The sequence below is a fragment of the Poecilia reticulata genome, linkage group LG14 (genome assembly GCF_000633615.1).
Source record: "Poecilia reticulata strain Guanapo linkage group LG14, Guppy_female_1.0+MT, whole genome shotgun sequence".
In the NCBI taxonomy this organism is placed as follows: Eukaryota; Metazoa; Chordata; class Actinopteri; order Cyprinodontiformes; family Poeciliidae; genus Poecilia; species Poecilia reticulata.
This window is the reverse complement of record NC_024344.1, coordinates 24,820,326-24,839,924: the sequence shown is the minus strand read 5'-3', so window position 1 is coordinate 24,839,924 and position 19,599 is coordinate 24,820,326. Positions and strand designations below refer to the sequence as shown.

At 38.5% G+C, this 19,599-nt stretch overlaps 3 protein-coding genes across 5 annotated transcripts in view; 2 read left to right on the top strand and 1 right to left on the bottom strand.

The window, feature by feature from the left end:
• Window positions 1–469: 469 nt before the first annotated feature.
• lrwd1 (leucine-rich repeats and WD repeat domain containing 1) lies at window positions 470–12,124 on the bottom strand. 2 transcript variants are annotated; one of them, XM_008428560.2, is made up of 16 exons: window positions 12,045–12,124; window positions 11,496–11,582; window positions 10,688–10,922; window positions 9,530–9,649; window positions 8,485–8,631; window positions 8,324–8,416; window positions 7,837–8,235; window positions 7,392–7,506; window positions 7,188–7,285; window positions 6,041–6,251; window positions 4,959–5,031; window positions 3,629–3,772; window positions 3,426–3,529; window positions 3,091–3,252; window positions 2,411–2,520; window positions 470–1,045 (listed from the first exon to the last, which is right to left on the bottom strand). In XM_008428560.2, exons 2-16 carry the CDS (start codon window positions 11,573–11,575, stop codon window positions 893–895), a joined length of 2,244 nt encoding a protein of 747 aa, XP_008426782.1. In that variant the 5' UTR covers window positions 11,576–11,582; window positions 12,045–12,124; the 3' UTR covers window positions 470–892. The 2 variants fall into 2 exon arrangements, with proteins under 2 accessions (XP_008426782.1, XP_008426783.1); XM_008428561.2 differs by having other exon boundaries at window positions 7,188–7,282.
• A 686-nt stretch (window positions 12,125–12,810) lies between these two features.
• Window positions 12,811–14,814, top strand: alkbh4 (alkB homolog 4, lysine demthylase). Of its 2 annotated transcripts, none has more exons than XM_008428559.1 (3): window positions 12,811–12,944; window positions 13,787–13,978; window positions 14,064–14,814. In XM_008428559.1, the coding sequence occupies exons 1-3, from the start codon at window positions 12,825–12,827 to the stop codon at window positions 14,583–14,585; spliced, it is 834 nt and encodes a 277-aa protein (XP_008426781.1). In that variant the 5' UTR covers window positions 12,811–12,824; the 3' UTR covers window positions 14,586–14,814. The 2 variants fall into 2 exon arrangements, with proteins under 2 accessions (XP_008426781.1, XP_008426780.1); XM_008428558.1 differs by having other exon boundaries at window positions 13,784–13,978.
• Window positions 14,815–15,904: 1,090 nt separating this feature from the next.
• Window positions 15,905–19,599, top strand: part of LOC103476312 (E3 ubiquitin-protein ligase CBL-like) — a 26,674-nt gene continuing 22,979 nt past the window's right edge. The window contains exon 1 of the mRNA XM_008428557.1: window positions 15,905–16,508. Within this exon, the coding sequence (XP_008426779.1) occupies window positions 16,365–16,508 (144 nt within the window). The 5' untranslated portion in view covers window positions 15,905–16,364. The remainder of the gene's footprint in view (window positions 16,509–19,599) is intronic.

The window sequence follows — 19,599 nt, the reverse complement described above, 5'->3', positions numbered from 1 at the left end:
TACAAACCAGTTTTTCAAAAGGTAAAGTTAGAGTTAAATATAACCCTGAAATGTTTAAGATGGAAGTGGAGAATGGCTTCAGGCTATCCAGCTGCAAGTGACAATAACTGCGATTACCAATAGGAACAAACATTGTTACTTCAATCTTGTTCTCACTGAAGTTGAGGAAATCTGAAGCCGTCCAAAAAAAATCAATAATCAAGCTCCTCTGCCTTCTCCCAGTGCTAACTGGAAACAACCAGATCAGATCCAGGAGGAGGGTCTTAGCGCTGTCAATCATGCTCATTTGCGCCATTGATCCCCCTCCTTCCCACATTTTCTTCTCCCTGTCAGTAAAGATTGTCATGAATGCTAAGGCTAGTTAGCATTTCTTTGGATGGCAAAAGTAGCACAAGGAGGAGCTCACACAAACCAAACCTTCATGTTGTAACTGCAAAGTCACCAGAAATAAAAATGCAAAAATCCAAGCAATTCTCACAGAGTAATATGTTTTAATAGTCAGTTTGGACAGCAGTTGAGTCACCGATATTTTCTACAAACATTTTTAAATCTCAATTTGTGTCTTTTATTTTGACCAAACTATGCATACAATAATAGCAGGTAAAAACTATAAAACTGCTATTAAAAAGCGAGCTGACATTGTCTTCCAGAGAGCAAATCTGTAACTGTATTAGACGTTCTGAATATGGGGAGCAGCATGTCAACTTTCTGAAGACATTAAAGAAGAAGAGGAAGGATGAAGATCTTTGCACTCTGGATAAAATGTTGATGTTCCAACAGATCACCGAATCATTTTTTGGAAGAAAATTCCAACACCTGGTACTTCCGCCTCTTTTCAGGCAGAAGAAAACCTGCTTGAAAGTTGTTGTTAATTAGGTACATTTCGTGTTCCTCAGGACAACACCTCACTCTTCCATATGACCACCAAGTTCTTATCAGTGAGCGCCACCAGGTAGTGAAGCTCTGGGTCCATCGCCACACTGTTGATGGAGGGGCCCTCAATCCGGCCCAGGCCTTTCCTCACCGGGGTCGGCCATTCTAGCACCTGGAGAAACAAGAAAACACATGGGAGCAAATGGAATATCTTAAAATTAGATTTATTCTTCACATTATTTCTTCTTTTGAAATAAATTAAAATGTAAAAATTGTCTGATGTCAAATATTTGCATTTTCGTAGACATTTATGAAATTCAATGACTAAGTCCATTAATACCAACAGGTGCATCTCAATTTAGAAGACCATCAAAGCTTCATTTATTTGACTAATTCAGTTAAGAAAATGAAGCTTCTTATAAACAGGTCAATTCCATAAAGAGTGATATATTTAAAGTGTTTATTTCTTTTACTTTTAATTACAGCTCATGAAAACTCATGCCTATTTCAAGTAGTCAGACGTTTATATTCATGGTCATTTCGGCAAAATTACCAACAGAGTTAGCAATACTCAACAACCATAAAACTGACAACGTGAACAAAATTTTGTTTGTTCCAAAAAACTCACTTCCTGAAGCGCAAACTGTCTAGTTAGGTGTGCAGTAACAAATTTGACTCATTATTGGCGATGTACTGTGTTGTGGAACATGTTGTGTTGTGTGAATCTAGCGCTTCAGCATTAGCAGAACTAAAATTTATTATTGGTGTTTTAGGGTTAGCACAACTAACTTACTAACTTATTAGTTAGCGGTGCCAACCCCTCTAGGTATAAAACTGAGTGGAAGGAAAAGGTGCAGTAGAAAACAGTGCAAAAGCAAAAGGGAAAGCTGCAGTAAAGCTAACTTAAGAGCTCAGAGGAAGATTCACAATGTTTGGAATGCGGCCAAAGATAAAGACTGGTTACAGTTGTTAATTATCACTTAGCATCAGGAGAAAAAAGAACTGGACTTTTGCTCAGTGGTCCAAAGTCCAGTTTTCAGATGACAGTGAAGTTTGCATTTTATAAGCATCCCAGTAAAACCACAGACTGACGTCCATGCTAAGCCACATTGTTGCAGTAATTCTTGCAAAAGGAGCCCAGACCAAATATTGACCATAAAATACATGGACAAACTGTTCAGTAGGTCCATATTTGTTATTATTCATCAGTTTTTTTTAGGTTATGGGTTATAATCTGAGCAACCCAAAATGTGAATAAACATCTGTTTTTGCACATAGCGTTTAGCAGTCAACAGATGCCTGCAGATGGTTTGCTTACATCCTGCTTGTTTACAAGATGAGTTCTTTCACCATCTGGCTCCAGTTCAGCTCAGCCACCATCTTCTCAGATTTCTGCCACTAGCTTGCATGGCATATCGTTACTTTAAGCACCAACTGTTCTGCTCAAAGTGATGTTTATCCTTCTGACTCTTCTACTGTAATCTATCAAGGTAGACGGAGAGAGAAAGAAGGAAAAAATGGAGTAGAAATGAAATACCTGAGTGGGTGGAATGGTTTCCCCTCTCTGACTGCTGTTCTTCTGGAGGTTGGCGACGTGATAAGTCCATATTTGTCCCTTGTCGTCACCACAAACTATGTAGCCCTGTCCTGAAGACGACACATGCAGGAAGTTAGTGCCTCTGCTACAAACAAACAGCTGGGAACATTCAGCAGCCGGCCCCAAACATCCAGCCAACCGAATGAATCTGGAATGTCAAACTCCAGTCCTCGAGGGCTGATGTTCTCAAATTGTATATGACAGAAGGTTCTACAGGTTCTACAGCGTCCTGCTAATGATTGCATTATGTGATGTCGGACCTGAAGGGCTGGAGACACCTGAGATGTAGTTTTTGAAGAAGCTTGTCAAAAAAAATTACAGTTACACAAAAAAAACCCAACCGGATAGAAAACAAACAGAAAAAGACACTCGATGGCAAAGAGAGCAAATGTACTGCTTTATTCAGGGATCCTACACAGTTATTATGTTAAAATTACATTTTTGGACAAACAAATGTATGGATGGCTAGATGGGAAAAAGCCTGAGGCCAACAGAACCATTATCTTCAGCCTATGTTTTCCTCTCCAGATCTGAACTCTAATCAGATTCTGGAGTTTTCTAATCGGTAGGAACCCAGGAGCTTATAGACGGGTCATCCGTCCAGGTCCAGCAGAACTCACCTGGGCAGGTGTTCAAAGACAGGTAGGGAACGTCGGTGACGGCCCACTGCAGCTCAGCCAGAACCACAGCGCACACCGACCCGCTCCTCTTGCCTGGCCGCTGACTCCTGGTGCCGCTCCAGCTCCACAGGTAAATGGACCCATGGGTGTGGCTCTTAGAGGCTGGGGTAGCGCCCCCCACAGGCAGGCGACAAAAAGAAACAAGAGAAGTTTGTGTTTTAAACCTCAAACCAGGATAAAATTTAACAATAAACACCATTTATAGCTGTCTAAGAATTAATTACTTACATCTTACAGCACCATCATGTGATCTTTAATGAAGAAATCTAACTTACCCACTACATCATCAGTGAGAAAACTCAACCCATCGATAGTGTGGTAGTTCTGCTGTTTGTCCTCCATCTTGTAAATGGGGAAAGTTATTTCCATTTTGTTTGACCTTATAAGAAAAACCCAACAATAATCAGTGCTGACTGGTCGTCATGGAGCTTTGCAACATGTTTCCTGATTAATCCTAGAACCTCTAAAGTTACTTCACTTTTTCGTGGTGCTGTTGGCTCCCAGCTGTGTGTTGTAGCAGAACAGGCCGTCCTCGCAGGCCGTCAGCAGGTGTGTGTCGGGGGAGGCTGGCGGCAGGCAGATGTGCAGAGGTGTGGTGCCGACCTCCAGCGTCAGCAGCTGACTGGAGGGAGGACGAGTAGGGAGTTCAAGAAAAACCCTTAAAAACATCTGGACTGGTTCGGACCTTTCAACACTTTAAATTCAGTTCAAATCATTCTATTTATTGAGTGAAATTAACTCATATCATCCAAGTATTTTCAAAGTCGCTCTGAGAAGAATGAACCTTCAGTAGCAGTTAGACCTCCAACAAATCTAATGAGGCCTCTAACTGAATATTGCAGAGGATATTCCACAGCAACTTGTCCTGGATGACACCATCGGATGTTGGCAAGCTCTGCTAATCCACCTCATTTGCTTTTGCAGTTCTTTAAATCTCTGTATGGCTGTACACTTGGGGATATGTTGGAGTAGCGATATGATCCTTACCTATCCTGATGGATGAGAAAGAATCTCTAATCTGTGGATCTGTCGATGGGAAAATTTGCTACAACCTACCAATCAGTAGCTGTGTTTCCATTCAACTGTGATGTGAATTTCGAGCAAAGAAGGAAAATGCTAATTTGTCATGTTTCCATCTTCCAGTTTGGAGCAATTCAAACAGGCCTCGCTAAGCAAAATTCCTTCAGATGTTAAAGGTACGGATGGCTCTAAACTGGCATACACCTCAGAAAGATGGAGACTGCTCTGTGTGCTGGAGGTTTTGTGCCTCTGGTAAGGTACAGACCCACCGGTGGATGGGAGCGTTCGGTACGTCAGAACTTAATCCGCAAATGTGCTTCCATCTCATCTTTACTGCATTAACTCTTTCAGAACAGCCTAAAACCACATCAAACGAACGTGAAAAGCTTTTTGTGATATTGGGGAAGTTATTCCAAATTTGACCATTTCCATATACTTTTTCTAATGCGATGCTTCAAAATGTGCATAAAAAACTGATGGAAACACGGTTACAGCCATGTTTCAAAGAGGGAAGGGTTAATTTGGGTTGATTTTCTTGCCATTCTCTGTTTTAGTCTAGGTTTGTGCCAAGCTACAGACAGAAAGTCTTTCTACTTGCCAGTCTTCTGTAAAAAGCCAGCCTCATAGAGTGCATGACTAATAGTTACCATGTTGACAGATGTGGATCAAATTCATGATGTTTTCCAACACTACTTTATGTTGATCCATCACATAAAATCCTGATAAAACATGAGAAAATTCCAGAGAAATGATTCTGGGATAAAAGAACTTCATTCAGTCAAACTTACACAACTTTGAAGTTGCAATGTTTGTCCAGTCCTCCGATATCCCACATGATTATTTTGTTGTCGTAGGAGCCGGCTGCAAGAAAACACAGGCTGAAGTTGGTAAAAGACAAAAATAAATAAAAAAGAGGAACCAAACTGAATGAGGCAAAGCGTTGTTGACAGCAGAGATGTATGTAAAAATGTACAAAGATCTGAACTGTGAGGCTAGAATGAACATTTATATAAAGATCTGATAAACTCAGAGGAAAATAAAGTCATGTTCAAATCCCTAAACAAGGCAGGAATGATTTAAAACAGTGGTGTTCAAACTTTGGTGGCCCACAAAATTCATTAAATTAGCAATGAAAAAATGTGTTTATTGTGATGTTTTTTTTTCTTTTGATTGTACCCACTCAACAACAAACTTTAAAAAATAAAATAAAATCTGAATATCAAAAAAGATCCAAAAATAAAAAGGGACTTCAAACTTCTGAAGCAGGCTGAATCTTAATTGAAGAAAAAAAGACAATTTCCAATTTTTTGAAAAACAAAATAATTTCAAGAGCTATAAATGGCCCTTGGAAGTGTGTCTGAAGGGTGCCACACTTCAGACACCCTTTATTTAAAATGTGCTGTTTATTTATTCTATTCAAGTTTATTTAATAAAGGATAGCCCAGTAAAAAAATGTTACATGATAAAACCAAGCAGCTCTTATTTTGTACAAAGGTTTTCTAGACACAGGCTAATTTGCAAATCCAGGAAAATTAGAAATTAAGGATTCCCATTTCACACACACCCACATACTGAATTACTGTAACTATTAGCAAGAAATACATGAGATGCACATCAGACAAGACGCATATCAGCCGTTTTTAACTCACCTTGGAATTTTTAATTAACCAGGAAATTAAAAGTTTAACTCCATGATGATGAAGAGGTGGATGTTAAAACCGTGTTGGATGTTCAACACAGACAGTCTGTATAGTCATTTTCCTATTTAAACCTTTTCTTCTGTTGATTTAATTAAATTAAAAAATGAGATTGGAGCTGAAAAAATCACCCTCTTTTGGTTTGAAATGACACGCGGTCAGTAAAAACTCACTGAAGAGGAAGTTTCCCTGCCGGTGGTTGAAGCGGAGCACCGACAGCGACTTCCGGCTGGCTCTGAACTCGCCATACGCCATGTTGTTCCTGTGGTAGATCAGCTTGACGAGTCCTCTCTTTCCGCCGGCGGCGAGGATACTGCAGGGCTGAGACGGAGCGCTGATACCTCTGGACATCAACACAGTGGTCCAGGCCAGGGAGAAGAACTCCTGTGGTCAGGGGCGACAAGCATGAAGATAATTTACAGTTTTTCAAATTTTTTAATCAGGTTAGAGTTGGACAAATACATCAATAACAATATTTATCGTGATAGACACATGATCAATATCAATAGATAACATGTTTGATAGGATATTCAACCATTTCACTGAACTCCAATCCAGAACCACACAGAACTGTGGGGGATGTAGGCAGAGGAAAGGATTTAGCCTCTCAACCTCTCATGGCCACCTAAGTGAGTTTGGTGGTATCAACTAGCTCACTCGCTCCTTGGTTACTTAGCAACAATCTGCGGGCAACAAGCAGTTTCAAGTTCCTCTCAACTTTGCTTACCTAGTAACAACCTGTTGAATAACTTGCGCAGCAGCAGTTTAAGGTTTTGCCACTGTGCCTCACATCTGCTTAAAAAACTAAACAATGGAGTGAAATAAAAACTCTGGATAAAACAGAAATGTTTGGCAGTATTTCAGATATTAAAACAATAATAATTATCGATATTGACAGATAAGAAACACTTTTATTGTGGTACATTTTCAGCCATATCCTCCAGCCCTGATGAGAGTAAAATGATTACAGACTAAATTTTCTTACAATTGAAAATGTTAAGTATTCGTCTTTTTACAACCAGATTTTTATAAGTAGAACCTTGTCTATCCAGAGCCTTTTTCTGAAAAGCCATCTTTGCTGCACCAATTTTTTAAAATGAAGTTAAAGAAGCTCTTTCAAAACTCCTGCTTTTATAACTGAGGAAAAGGTTGTTCAACCAAGTTAAGGAATTAGAAATTTACATACTTTTAACACAGCAAATGTGCAGAATTGTTTTTTTGTTTGCTTGTTTTTTTTGGAAGTTTTGGATCTACAGTGAACAAAATCCATTTTCTACAAAAAAAAAGAACAAAATCAATTTTGCTGTAAATAAAACGTACCTCTCCTGGAACTTTGTACTTCTTCATCACCTTCCCCGTTTCACAGTCGATCACACAGACCGAGTCTCCTCCACATGTTGCCACCAGTCGGCTTCCTGCTGTGCAAGTAGAAAAAGTGAATTCAGTCGCTCCATTTTTAATATTTTAATCTCTTAAACTCTGTTTTTATCTGAAAAATATCAGGGGAAAAAGAAGAGGAGGTACCACTGGACTCTGACTGCGGCTGGAAGGCGCAGGCCCACAGCTGGGTGGAGAAGTCGTCTGAGCTGTCCTGTTTACTGTGGCACTGCAGAGCATGGAGCGGCTTCAGAGAGACCGGCTGCAGGCGGAGAAAAGAGCGGAAATCAGAAACGTTCAAACACAAAGGAAACAAAAAATACACAACTTCAAGCTGCAACTAAACTTTAGCTTTGTCATTAAACAAACATCAACAAGTTAACTATCTTTGCATTCAGCACCAAGATGTCACTCTGACCACACTGACCCCCTACTGTGGGATATGGTGGTGGCAAAATCATAATATGGGAATGCCTATCTTCAGCAGGGACTGGGAAGCTGGTCGGAGTTTATGGAAAAACCTGTAGTTTGTCATGATGTAGTTCAACAAAAAAAAAAAACAGAGAGTGGAGCGTCTCTGTTCTTACATTACCTTTGTTTTGCTGCAAGCCTTTATGATGGGCAGCACATGAGCGTTTCTGTACAGCTGTGCAGCCTTTGCTTCCTTTCTGCTCAGGTTTTCTTTCTTCTCCGCCTCTTTGACCTGTTGGACCTTGGCGCTCCTCCTGGGCGTCTCTGCCCTCGTCTCTGCCTTGCTGGGGGTTGAGGGACTCCGGTTGGGCTTCAAGGGACTCATCCTGCTCTGGGTGCCTGCCAGTGGTTTGAGGCGGAGACTGGATTTGCGAGGACTGCTTTCAGCGGGTGATTCAGGGAGGTCGGCACGCAGCTTTTTGCGGGGTGTCAGGCTGATGGAGGCGTCTGCTGCTGCGTCCGTCTGTTTCCTCTTAGGACCTGTTTCCTTATCAGGCCCGTCTGTTACCTCAGATACATCCTGAGGTAAACAAACCCAGTGTGAAGTTTGAAACTCAGCATTAAAGCAGCTAGATCTGATAAAGAACGAGCATTAATGCAGTTCTTACGGTGTCGTCGTTATTCTCAGTGTGAGCTTCATCGTCCGAGTCCTCCTTCGGTTCCGCCAGAGAGCGCAGATACTCCTTAGCCAGAATCTCCACCTGCAGATCACAACATGCGGTAAAATGACCATCATGGCTGCAGAAAGTGTTTACCGTTCAGAACTTACCCTCCATTTGGTGAAATCAGCCACAGAAGTGGGGCCAAATTTAACTTGCTGGCGGGCGGCGCTCACAAAGTTCTTTTTGAGGGAAGACAGTTTCTCAGCAGAGACGGGATCCGGGAGACTGAAGCTCCTCTCCCAAACAGCAATTATCTAAAAAGAGTCAAAAGCAACACGTAGTACAAAAGGAACCAGACTGCAGACGCATATGGGCCCAATGATTACTGCTGTAGGCCAGTTGTTAGCTTTTCTCCATTAGCAACAGTTCACTTCTACTCAACGCCACACAGTTTGGTTTGTTTATGGAGGAATTTTACCGCCAAAAGTTAAAAGCTTTAATTTACAATTACAAAGCATGATTTCATATCTTATCTTTGGACTCAAAACTTCTGCTCTTTTTTAGATCTTTGTTTTCATGCAAATAAACTTTTTCTCTGCACCGATCACAGCTGTTTAAGATGATATCGCCAGATATGTATTCATTTTGCAATTACACCAATTTCTCCGGTGCTTCTGAGTTTTAACAATATATGTGTTTGTTCCCAATATAGGGTTAGGGACGATCTGTTGTCTGAGATTATTTTACATGAAGCTACTTGGCACATACGTCCCATTATGTACAATTATTGTTTTTTTTTTGTGACTCTGTCTTTCCCTTCTCATTATTATTTGAATTATTCATGCTTCCGCAGGCTAATTTTCTGTTGTTATGAAAACACTTTTGTGTCTTGTTGTTGTTCATTGTTAGGAATAAAGTTTTTGAAAAATAAAATACAGCTTAGAATTTGATCAGTCACCATTGTGAGTTTTTAAAAATGACAGGTTTGATTTTTGCTCTTGTGGGTGTCCAGTTAGAAAACCACTAAATTGACAAAAACAAATGATTATTCTTTTATAAACATGTCATTACTTCCTGACAATTGCAACAATAAGATTGGTGGTGGTAGATTTCTCTGTCTAATAAATGAAATCATCATCATTTAAAAACAAAAAAAAAATGTTTCATTTATGCCAATGAATATTTCCCTTCATTAATGTGTCATTTTCATACCCTGGTCCTCAGGTTGTCACTGTAAACGTATCTCAAATGGTTGGCAGTGGCAGTGACATCCTTGCTGTTGTAAATTCGCAGATTGGGCAGCAACACAAACAGCTTGTGATTATCACTCACCTAAAACACAAGAGCAAGCAAAATTAAAACAAAGCTAACTAACTTTACACCCGACAAGGTCACATTTTAAACAATTTCTAACTATTTATTTATAGTTTCCTTCAGCAGCGTAAGAGTTAATTAAAATCTAAATTAGGGATGAACAACGTGTCTGCATGAATATCAGTATCGGCCATTTCAACATGATATTAACAACCAATGTTTATTTTCATCCCGTTATCGTTACATATTGAGCATATATATTACAGAAGTAAATAATGCTCATGGAGAGGCCCAGTCAGTCTCCACACAAACTGAAATTTTGAGTTACCCAGAAACATAAAAGGATTTAGAAAGTTTCTGGGTCCAAATCCTTCCTAAGATCTGGGCAAATCTGCCGACCAACAAAGTTTTTTGAATACATTATGAAACTGAAAATAAATTAAACAAAAATAATTTAAACCTGAAAAAATATTGAAACAAAAGTAATAAAAACAAAAATCTTAAACTTAAAAATAACGTTTGACCTGAAAACAAATTTAAACTCAGGAACATTTTAGAAACAATTTTTCAGATTCAAGGTTTTTTAAAAGAAATTATTTCAGTTTAAAATCTTTTTTTCCACTTTAAAACATTTTAGCACATTTTATGGCCCCAATTTCGGTCCATATTTTTCTCTTAGTTTCAAGTAATTTTTTGCTGGGGTATAAAGCATTAAATGTGGATGAATCAATGACATGCTAAATAATTTGTAACTTTTATGAAATGAGTTTTGGTTGATAAAGTGATGAAGAATCAAGTCTCATCAGTAAAAACAGTGAGCCATCTGAAAGTTAAGCAGCTGCATTTACACCCCTTCTCACCCGCTGATCTTCCAGATGTGCAACTACTGAGCTGAATGGAAAACATCTGCAAGAAGCTAAAAGTTAATTCTGCGTACATTTGCTCTGTCAGTGTAAAAAACAATACATCAAAGAAGTAATTAGTATTTCATTAAATATGCCTTTCAGTTACACTACAGAACCAAAGAAAATCCTTTGAACGTGACAGAAAGCTTACAGTGATATAAAGGTTGTCGTCCATCTTGAGCTCTTCCAGAGCCCTGAGGGACTCCAGGGTTGTGACGTCCTCCATCTGGTTATCGCTCAGGTCCAGGTACCGGAGCGCGGGCAGCTCCAAACGCTTAGGGAACTCCTGCAGCCTGTTTCCAGACAGATCCAAACGCTCCAGTGACCTCAGGCGTGACAACAGCTTCACAGGAAGGTCCTCAAGCTTCAGCGCCATCTTAGACAAACTGGCAAAAAAAATGATATGATTAAATTGGTGTTTCCACAGGAATATAGACTCTACAATCTTGGATATGTCCCTTTTGCTTTACTTGGCTAAAGTTACATTCTTCAACATGTACATGCAAACGACGCTTAGAGTTTAGTAGAAGCCAGTTAGTTTTTCAAGTGCGTATACATCTTGCAATAAAAGAAGTGGACCCAAACCAAAGCCTTGGGGTACCCCACATGTAGCAGTTTATTCAGACACTGAAGTCTCTGATAGAAAGGGAAGATGCTCCACAGCGAGAGTTTTGAAAGAACATTAAAGCTGCTAAAATGAGGAAATAAAGTTGCAGAGAATCAGTGTGTTGCTCTTTAGGTTCCTCTGTTCCTCCATGATTGTTTCATCCTCATCTACAATACAATAATACTGTTCCCATGTTTCAAACTCTGCTGCACTCAGAAGGTAGCTTTGAAAGTCAATGAATAACATTGAGATTCTTTGAGTGCAGCTTCACTTTGTATCTAAACATCTGGATAAAGCAGGACACAGTGGCAAATTACTATGAGAACATGCAAAAATTTTAAATGGTACTCACTTCAGAGTTTTGATCTGTTCCAACTTGTTGGTTTTTGGAGACCCTTTCTCCAGTAGAAGTTTCTCTGTAATTTTCTCCATCGTTAATCTGCAGGAACAGTTAGATTTTAGAAATAAAGACAGCCAGATTTAAAGAATAGGCTTTAAATAGTACCTGCTTCTAGATTTCTATTTGTATAAATAGTTTAGTCTATGGTTAAAGAAATCATGTATCTGTAAAAAACAACAATGGACAAATAGAGCTTTAATGTTTCACTGAAAATTCCAGTATTAAATAGTAATAACACACTTTCATCAATATTGCGCTACTTTTGAGATGAATACAGATAAGAGCAGAAAAGCACAGTGGTTAAACTTAAAAGCCTGGTTGGTAAGTATTACAAATTTAACCTCGTTGGAAACGCAAACTGCTAAGTTTCTTTTCTAATTTAACATTAATAACGACAAAAAAAAACATTTAGTTATGCTTCATGCTGCTGTCTTTTATAAATAAATTCCAGGATAACAAATGTCTTATAATTTCCAAAGATTTATAGATTGATTTACTTACAACAACTCGCCCAGCTTCTGCTACACTCCACACCACTACAGGAACTGAGCTTCCCGGGGAAACTGCGTCTACATCCGGTGGGCGTGGCTTGAACGAAGAACGCACGTGATGTTTTTTTCCCCTCTATCTTGACTGCAAGGAATGTGAAGAATTCACGACAAACTACATTTCAGTAAATGTGTGACCTTGATAAATACAACGTAATATGTTTTATTTCTGAATCAAACCTTATTTGTTATTCATATTTACCCCCAATTTTTCAAAGTATTCTCGTTCAAAGTACCTAGTATAGCAAAATATCAAGGGATCCAAAATTCTACCAATGATTGATTTCCTATTAATTATTAATTACATTAATTAATTTCATAATTGCATGTTCATTAAATAAAATGTGTGTCCCGTCACTCTTAATTTTTAAAAATGCTTTTCCCTTTTTTAATTGCCCCCTTTCTCTGAACTCTTAATGTAAAAGAGTTGTGATTTAAGTCAAAACCTTGAACATGACAATTAATTATATTTATTTATATCTTAAATTTCTTAATCTTTTAAAGTCACAGAATTGTTTTATTTTAAATTATGCTTCTAAATTTCTAGGGGAGGGTAATTTAATTTAATTTAATTTAATTTAATTTAATTTAATTTAATTTAATTTAATTTAATTTAATTTAATTTGATTTAATCATTTTAGCTCTTGAAATGTTTTACATTCAATAGGGGGCGCGCCTTCTGTTTCGCTGTGGCTCGTGAGTTCCTAATAAAAGAAGAAGAAGCACCAGCACAATGATGGCGCCTGATATCAACAATGATGGTGTTTCTACATGCGGCTGTAAAGGCATCCGACGATGTATCATATGTGAAAAATTCAAAGGGAAAACTCAGACAGAGACAAGGGAACCGGAGGTACAAAATATCAACCATAATTTAGCTTATTCTAATAAATACACAATATTGACAACAAGTTACGGAAGCCTTTTCAGGACATTCCGTCAATAATCTAAATGTTTACTGTGCTAAAACGTGTGCATTGTCTCTTTTTTATGTTACCAATGTCCCTCATGTCTCACTTTCTGAATACAAACAGAATGTTGCTGATAAATTAAAACAAACTCGGCAATTTCCATTTGCATGATTAACGAGTTGCTCTCTCTTTTTACCAGACTGACCAAAGTCTTCAATGTGGCTTTCTGAAGGACAATTTTGTTCAGAGACTTCCTAATTCATTTTATTTGTCGCTTCTGTTGTTTTGTTTATTTGTTTTGGATATTTAAAATGTCTTCAGGTTCCAATGTTAAATGTTCGTTAGAAATGAAAGTATATTGATCTTTGAGAGAGCGAACTTAAATTATTATTCCATTACCATTATATTATTTGAAAATGGTCCCAAACAGCATTATTGTTTATTGCTGTAACTTCTGGGACAATATATTGTGTAGCAAAATGTGTTATTGTGACAAGTCTAGTAGAAAAGTTCAAGGTTTTAACTATGTCTTTGGAATTTTTATTTGTTACAAAATAATATTCACTTTTTAAACGCTGTTATTACAACTATAGTTGTAGTAATAAATGTGTAGTTAATAGTGGACGGGGATGTGTGCATTGTAACTTATGCACTCACTGGCAGAAATGTTCATGTAACTATACTGAATTAATTTAAAACTGACAAAAAAGATATTAAAGTCTTCCTTTGGAAAAGGAGGAAAGGCAGCAGCTTTAACTTTATTGTTTTGTTTTTTGGGAAGAAGATGCACCATTTCCTCTATGATGCTGAAACAAAACTCGCTGTCTGCAAAGATGGAGATGGAAAAGGTGCATCTTTTCCTTTTCCCGGTGTCTTCCTGTGGGAGAACTTCATATCTGAGGAAGAGGAGAAGGAGCTGATTGGCTTCATGGACCAGGATGTTTGGAATCTGTCACAGTCTGGTCGAAGGAAACAGGTTATACTCCATGTTTTCTAGCCTCAAATCTATGAACCACTGTTGATTTGTCAATGAAGCCAATCAAACTGTTGTATGATTGCAGGACTATGGTCCAAAGGTGAACTTCAAGAAAAAGAAATTGCGTCTAGCTAACTTCAATGGACTCCCTGGTTTGAGCCAGAAACTGGTGCTGCGGATGCAACAGGAGCCAAACCTGCAGGGCTTCCAACCGGTGGAGCAGTGTAACCTGGACTACCACCCTCAGCGAGGCTCCGCCATCGATCCGCACTTAGACGACTCGTGGCTGTGGGGTGAAAGGCTTGTCACGGTCAACATGCTCTCAGAGACTGTGCTCACCATGTCTCTGGAGGAGGGCCTGCCAGAGCGCGGGCTGGTGGGGAATATCCGCGTGGCCGTACGGCTTCCCAGGAGGTGTTTGGTGGCACTGTATGGGGAGGCGAGGCACAGATGGAAGCATGCCATTCACAGAGAAGACATTCAGGAGCGCAGAGTCTGCAGCACCTACAGAGAGCTGTCTGCAGAGTTCCTGCCTGCAGGGCGGCAGGCGGAGCTGGGAGCCAAGCTACTCGATATTGCTTTGACGTTCAGAGGAACTCCTGTATAAACGCATCAGACAGATAAAGAGAAAGCTCAACACGTCTTAAGTGTCCTTGACTGAAGTGAATGCTTGTAGTCTTTTGCTCAGCCATTTAACAAAACAAGGCAAAACACCTCTGATATTCCAGACTGTTGTGAAGCACTGTTTTATATGTTTGTTTTTTTTATTCAAACTTTCAGAACAGTTTTATCCAAATCTTTGCGACTGTGTTCTTAAAATAAAGTATTTTCTTTCAGTTTGTTGTTTATGATGACGGTGATGGAGAAAAACTGTCCATCAAATTGCTACAAATTGTTTTATTTCCAAAACTTCCACCAGATGGCGACAGCATGCACGTTTAATCTTCATAGTGGAGAACGAAGTGATTGTATTAATTTCTGTAAGACATCAATAGAAAAAACCATTATATAGTTTACATTAGATTTTTATATACCAGAATAAATTAACTTTTATCAGATGAGTATCAAACTTTATTTGGAAACGTTGATCTTGTATTATGTAATGTGATATATATTTTTTTTGTTTTTTCTAAGTATTCATAAAGTGATAAAGTATTTTACGTAATATTTTTATTAATAAATTTGTTACTTAGAATAACAGAACACCTATTTTACTTACAATTTACTATATGCCATAATAAATTGTGATATATAACAGTGAAATATAAAAATGTTTACTTGTAATTTAAATATTTTATTAACTTCTTCATACACGGAATTTAAAAATAAAATATGTACGTTAAATAAATTACTTTTTAATACAATTAATTTAATGAAAAAATGACCGACAAGTTAACCAATTATATTTTTTTATAAATTGAATTTTCAGTCTTCAGAGAGTCTCAAAGTAAACAGAAGTTTCCTTGCCTGGATCAGGTTTTTAGCAGATAGGCGACAGTAGATCTGCAGTAAGAACACCGATTGTTAAACACAAGTTTTCCACAGGGATGTGTTATTTCTAATACATTCATATGCTCACTCTTATGCAGCCCACAGATAATCCTTCAAAGTTTGTTTTCTGTTTACGACCTTGTCATCTGTTTTGACAGCTGTCTAACAGTTTAAAAAGGCCAGGCCGATGTTTTCTGGTAGAAACTTGCTTTCCATTCATCCATCTATTAAACTGCTACATGTAGCAGTTAAATAAAGTAGCCTGTTCATCAAAAATATTTAGCAAACATTTTTATTATTTTATATCTAATAACTTTTTTGAATATTTATATTTACATATTTATATTAACGTTTAATGCACCCTGTAATTAGTTTGTAAATAATACTGTTACGCGCTTGTTGACCGTGCTCTTATTTTGAAAGTCGGGCCGGACATCCGTGTTTACGTTAGCTCTTGCTCAGTCTGATCGCTGGTGGCTCCGTGTGGTTTTTAACACCCAGCTCTGCTACAAGCCGGGTTCGTCTCTCAGGGAGGTTTCACTCGCCGTCGCCAGGAGGAGTCAGCTCTCTTTCGGTCGGCATAAACAGCAACACGGCGGTTATGTCTGCGGTTCGGACCCCGAGTGGAGACTTCTCGTTGAGCTGCCGTAGCCGTTAGCTCGCTGCTTTGGGTCCGCTGAGTTGTAGCTACAACAGGCTTTTTGTTCTGCTCCCGGACAGCCTCTGCATGACAAACCGTCCCCACTGTTCAGAGCGGACAGGACGGTAGTACAGCGGCTGCTTTATTGGGAAACGTGTCAGGGAGACCACCCCCTTCCTCATCATCACCACCACCACCCTCCGAGGTTGTGAACCCCTGCCGCGGGGCTAACTCCCCCGGTCATCGAGCGAATTCATGGCCGGAAATCCGAGGAGGGGCGCCGGACTCATCGGGCTGATGAAGGACGCCTTTCAGCCCCACCAGCAGCCTCTGCAGCCTCACCAGCCCGCTGTGGTCGATAAGAAAATGGTGGAGAAATGCTGGAAGCTCATGGATAAGGTACAAACTGTCTCTGGGTTCAAAAACGCTCTAATATTGACATAAAAACTTGTTGTTTTTTGTGACTTTAAGCTGTTATCAGTTTTTATGCATCATAAAGTGTTTACTTCTCACTTCCTTCTTCTAGATTTATGATCATATCAGGGCTATAACCAACACATACACATTTATCATTAACATTTAGGCAACAAATCAAACGGGTTTCCTGGATATCCAACCTAATGTGAAAACATATTCTCATCCCTGAACTTTGTCACGTTAGAACCAACACCCTTCATATATTTTTTGAGAATTATATGTAATAAACCAACACAAAGTAGTGTATTTATTTACTTCTCTTTAATTGGATCCCTCTAAATTAAGCATAAAGGAATCCATCTAGAAAGACAAATTAGAAAATAAAATCCACCAGAATGTAATTTAACACTTTTGAGGTTCTTTGGAGAACATTAGAGAAAAAAACCTAAAGCAGACAGGTCAGGGAGAAAGTTCTGTAGAAGTTTATAGCAGGGTTAGGTTTGAAAATAATATCCTATATATCAAATAAATTGATAAGTTAGCCGTTTGCCAAAAGCCATATGAAAGATTGAGCTTATCCAAAATATTTCAGGATCTCAGTAAAAGTGTGAGCAATTTTAAGATATTAAAGAACTGTTTGGAGTGTGTAATTGTATAATAAGCATTATGGTCCGACTACATGCATGCTAATGCACTAATCGGGCTGGTGGATGGAGTCGCCCACACCTGACACAGATGACGGTGCCCAGAAGTCACAGAGATCGTTTGAAGCTGGTGTGGGAGAAAGGATGGCGGAAAAATGTGATTTTTATCTCAACTGTTATAATCATTGAAATATTTTCTGATATTTCTGTTATATTCTAGTCCACTTAAGAGCTTTTTGGCCAACATGAACATGCTGTAAATCGTAAAACGTTGGATTATTGGTATCACCAAGCATTGTGGTGGCAGCATCATGCAGTGGAGATGTGTGTGTTTTTTTCCAACAGGGACAAAAATGCAGGTACATGATGGGGATAAATGTGAGACAGTCCTGGACAAAATCCAAACCTGCAGCCAGAGATGGACTGGACTGTTTTAGATCAAAGCATATTAATCCATTACAATAGTCTAGTCAAAGTCCAAACCTATATCCAACTGAGAATCATTGATCTGTCTTCAAATGTTCAAAGCTGTAGCCAAAGTTGCTTCTACAAAATAGGATTTAGGAGACTGAAAATAAATTCACATCACAGTTTTCTTATTTTTAATTATTAGAAATGTTGAAAACTATGGTTAGTTTTCCTCCCACTTGAAAATCAAGCTCTACTTTGTCTTTGTATGTCAGATAAAATGCATAGAAGTTTGATGTTGTGACATGAATGGATGTGGAACAGTTAGAATGATAGACAAATGTTATTTTGTTTTAATTACTGGAAAACCTATGTTAAAATGGAAAATATTACATTCAACACAAAGTATTTTAATAACCACACTTTCCAGTGACTTACTCAAAAACGGACTTGAGTACACTCATGCCTGCTTCTAATAAGTTTAATAAACTTTGCTAAATTCAACAAGCATTTTAAAAAAGACTGACCTTAGGGTCAGTCTTTACTACTGACCCTAAGGTCAGTAGTAAACTGGTGAGATTAGATAAGGTTTCTTTTCTATTATTTATTTTCTCTATTTGATCCCAGAAGACTTTTCAACTGAAAATTATTATTGTCCCACAGTGGAGATTCACACAAAGATAGAAATAAAATATATTTCTATCTTTCTATCTATCTATATAGGCCTGTCGCGATAAACGATAAATCAATTAATCGGACGATAAATTAAACCTATCGACCTCATTTTAATTATCGGTTTTATCGTCTCTCTCTGTCTTTTTTTCTTTCTGTTGACACTGAATGAAAAAAGGCTCAGCTCCGGTGCTCTCCACTGACCTTCCCTTCCTCATTTCCTTAGTCTAATGTCCAGCGCACACTGCAGTCGGCTGACAGTCAGCCCATTTTTAAAACCTGAGAGACACATTAGCCGACAGAAATCTTAGGTATAACGGTTCGATCGGGTTCGTCGTGCCGTGTGGTGTCCAGCCACATGAGCACAACATAATGGCCACAAGTCCAGTTAACTAATTTTAAAACCAGGCATTAATCAATGCTTTACTAGAATCTACATGTGATGCATGTGGCTAGAGTCAGCGTAAAGTCCGGACTGAATGAAAATCATTGTAACCTATTTATGTCATGTTAACGAAGAACAGCTGAAAATTACTGGGTTTATCAATTGCGGTAGCAATTTGGCTCCAACTCCTCTCCTTGTCATTTCTATATTCTTTGCATGAAATGTTGAATAAACATTAATGTTGTTTCCACAAATCATCTCCAATGTCTGCTGGACTTCGGTTTGCGCCATGTCAGCTGTTTGGGATTCCCCTTCGTAATTTCCCCTCAGAAAGCGCGAGGAGAATCCGCGCTTTCTGATTGGCTACCTGTCACATTTAGCGTTAAGCTCCTAGTCGGGGAAAACCCGATTTAGATCGGAGCGGCCAGGACGATCTACCGTAACACACCACACACTACAGGATGATCGGTTAGATCAGCCAATGATCTAAGATTGTCATAAGGGGAAAATAGAGGCAAAAAACCGTGTAGTGTGAACTACTGCATTAGGTAGTGGAATGTGCCCGTTTTCTCTGTTTAAATCTAGTGATTACTGAAGGGCAATATAGTATACAGACTTCATAAACTGCACTCTTTAGGTTGAATGCAGTATTTATTTTACTTTGGCTTTATGTTGTTTACTTTTTATTCAAGTACGTTTTTTGTTAATGGAGACTGAGAATCCATTTTATTTTTGGTTTTGGTTGTTTTGTTTATTTAGTTTATCAGTTCCAGTGTTAGACTTTATTTTCAAAAGAAAACATATCTATCTATGGCAGGAAATCACATGCATTATTAGTCATTTCCATTAAATCAGTGTCAAAAGGTCTTGAAACAATATTATCGTTTATCACAATAATTTTTTTAGACAATTAATCGTCCGGCAAAATTTATTGTGACAGGCCTATATATTATATATGTATATA

Excerpts from the sequence above, each read along its gene's own strand:
- alkbh4 (XM_008428558.1), top strand. The coding sequence starts at position 12,825 with ATGATGGCGCCTGATATCAACAATGATGGTGTTTCTACATGCGGCTGT. Across the intron at positions 12,945-13,783 it reads CAGAGACAAGGGAACCGGAG|AAGATGCACCATTTCCTCTA; the intron begins GTACAAAATATC and ends TTTTTTGGGAAG. Across the intron at positions 13,979-14,063 it reads AGTCTGGTCGAAGGAAACAG|GACTATGGTCCAAAGGTGAA; the intron begins GTTATACTCCAT and ends GTATGATTGCAG.
- lrwd1 (XM_008428560.2), bottom strand. The coding sequence starts at position 11,575 with ATGGAGAAAATTACAGAGAAACTTCTACTGGAGAAAGGGTCTCCAAAA. Across the intron at positions 8,417-8,484 it reads CTGATTTCACCAAATGGAGG|GTGGAGATTCTGGCTAAGGA; the intron begins GTAAGTTCTGAA and ends TGTGATCTGCAG. Across the intron at positions 3,530-3,628 it reads GCCAACAGCACCACGAAAAA|GTCAAACAAAATGGAAATAA; the intron begins GTGAAGTAACTT and ends TTTTCTTATAAG.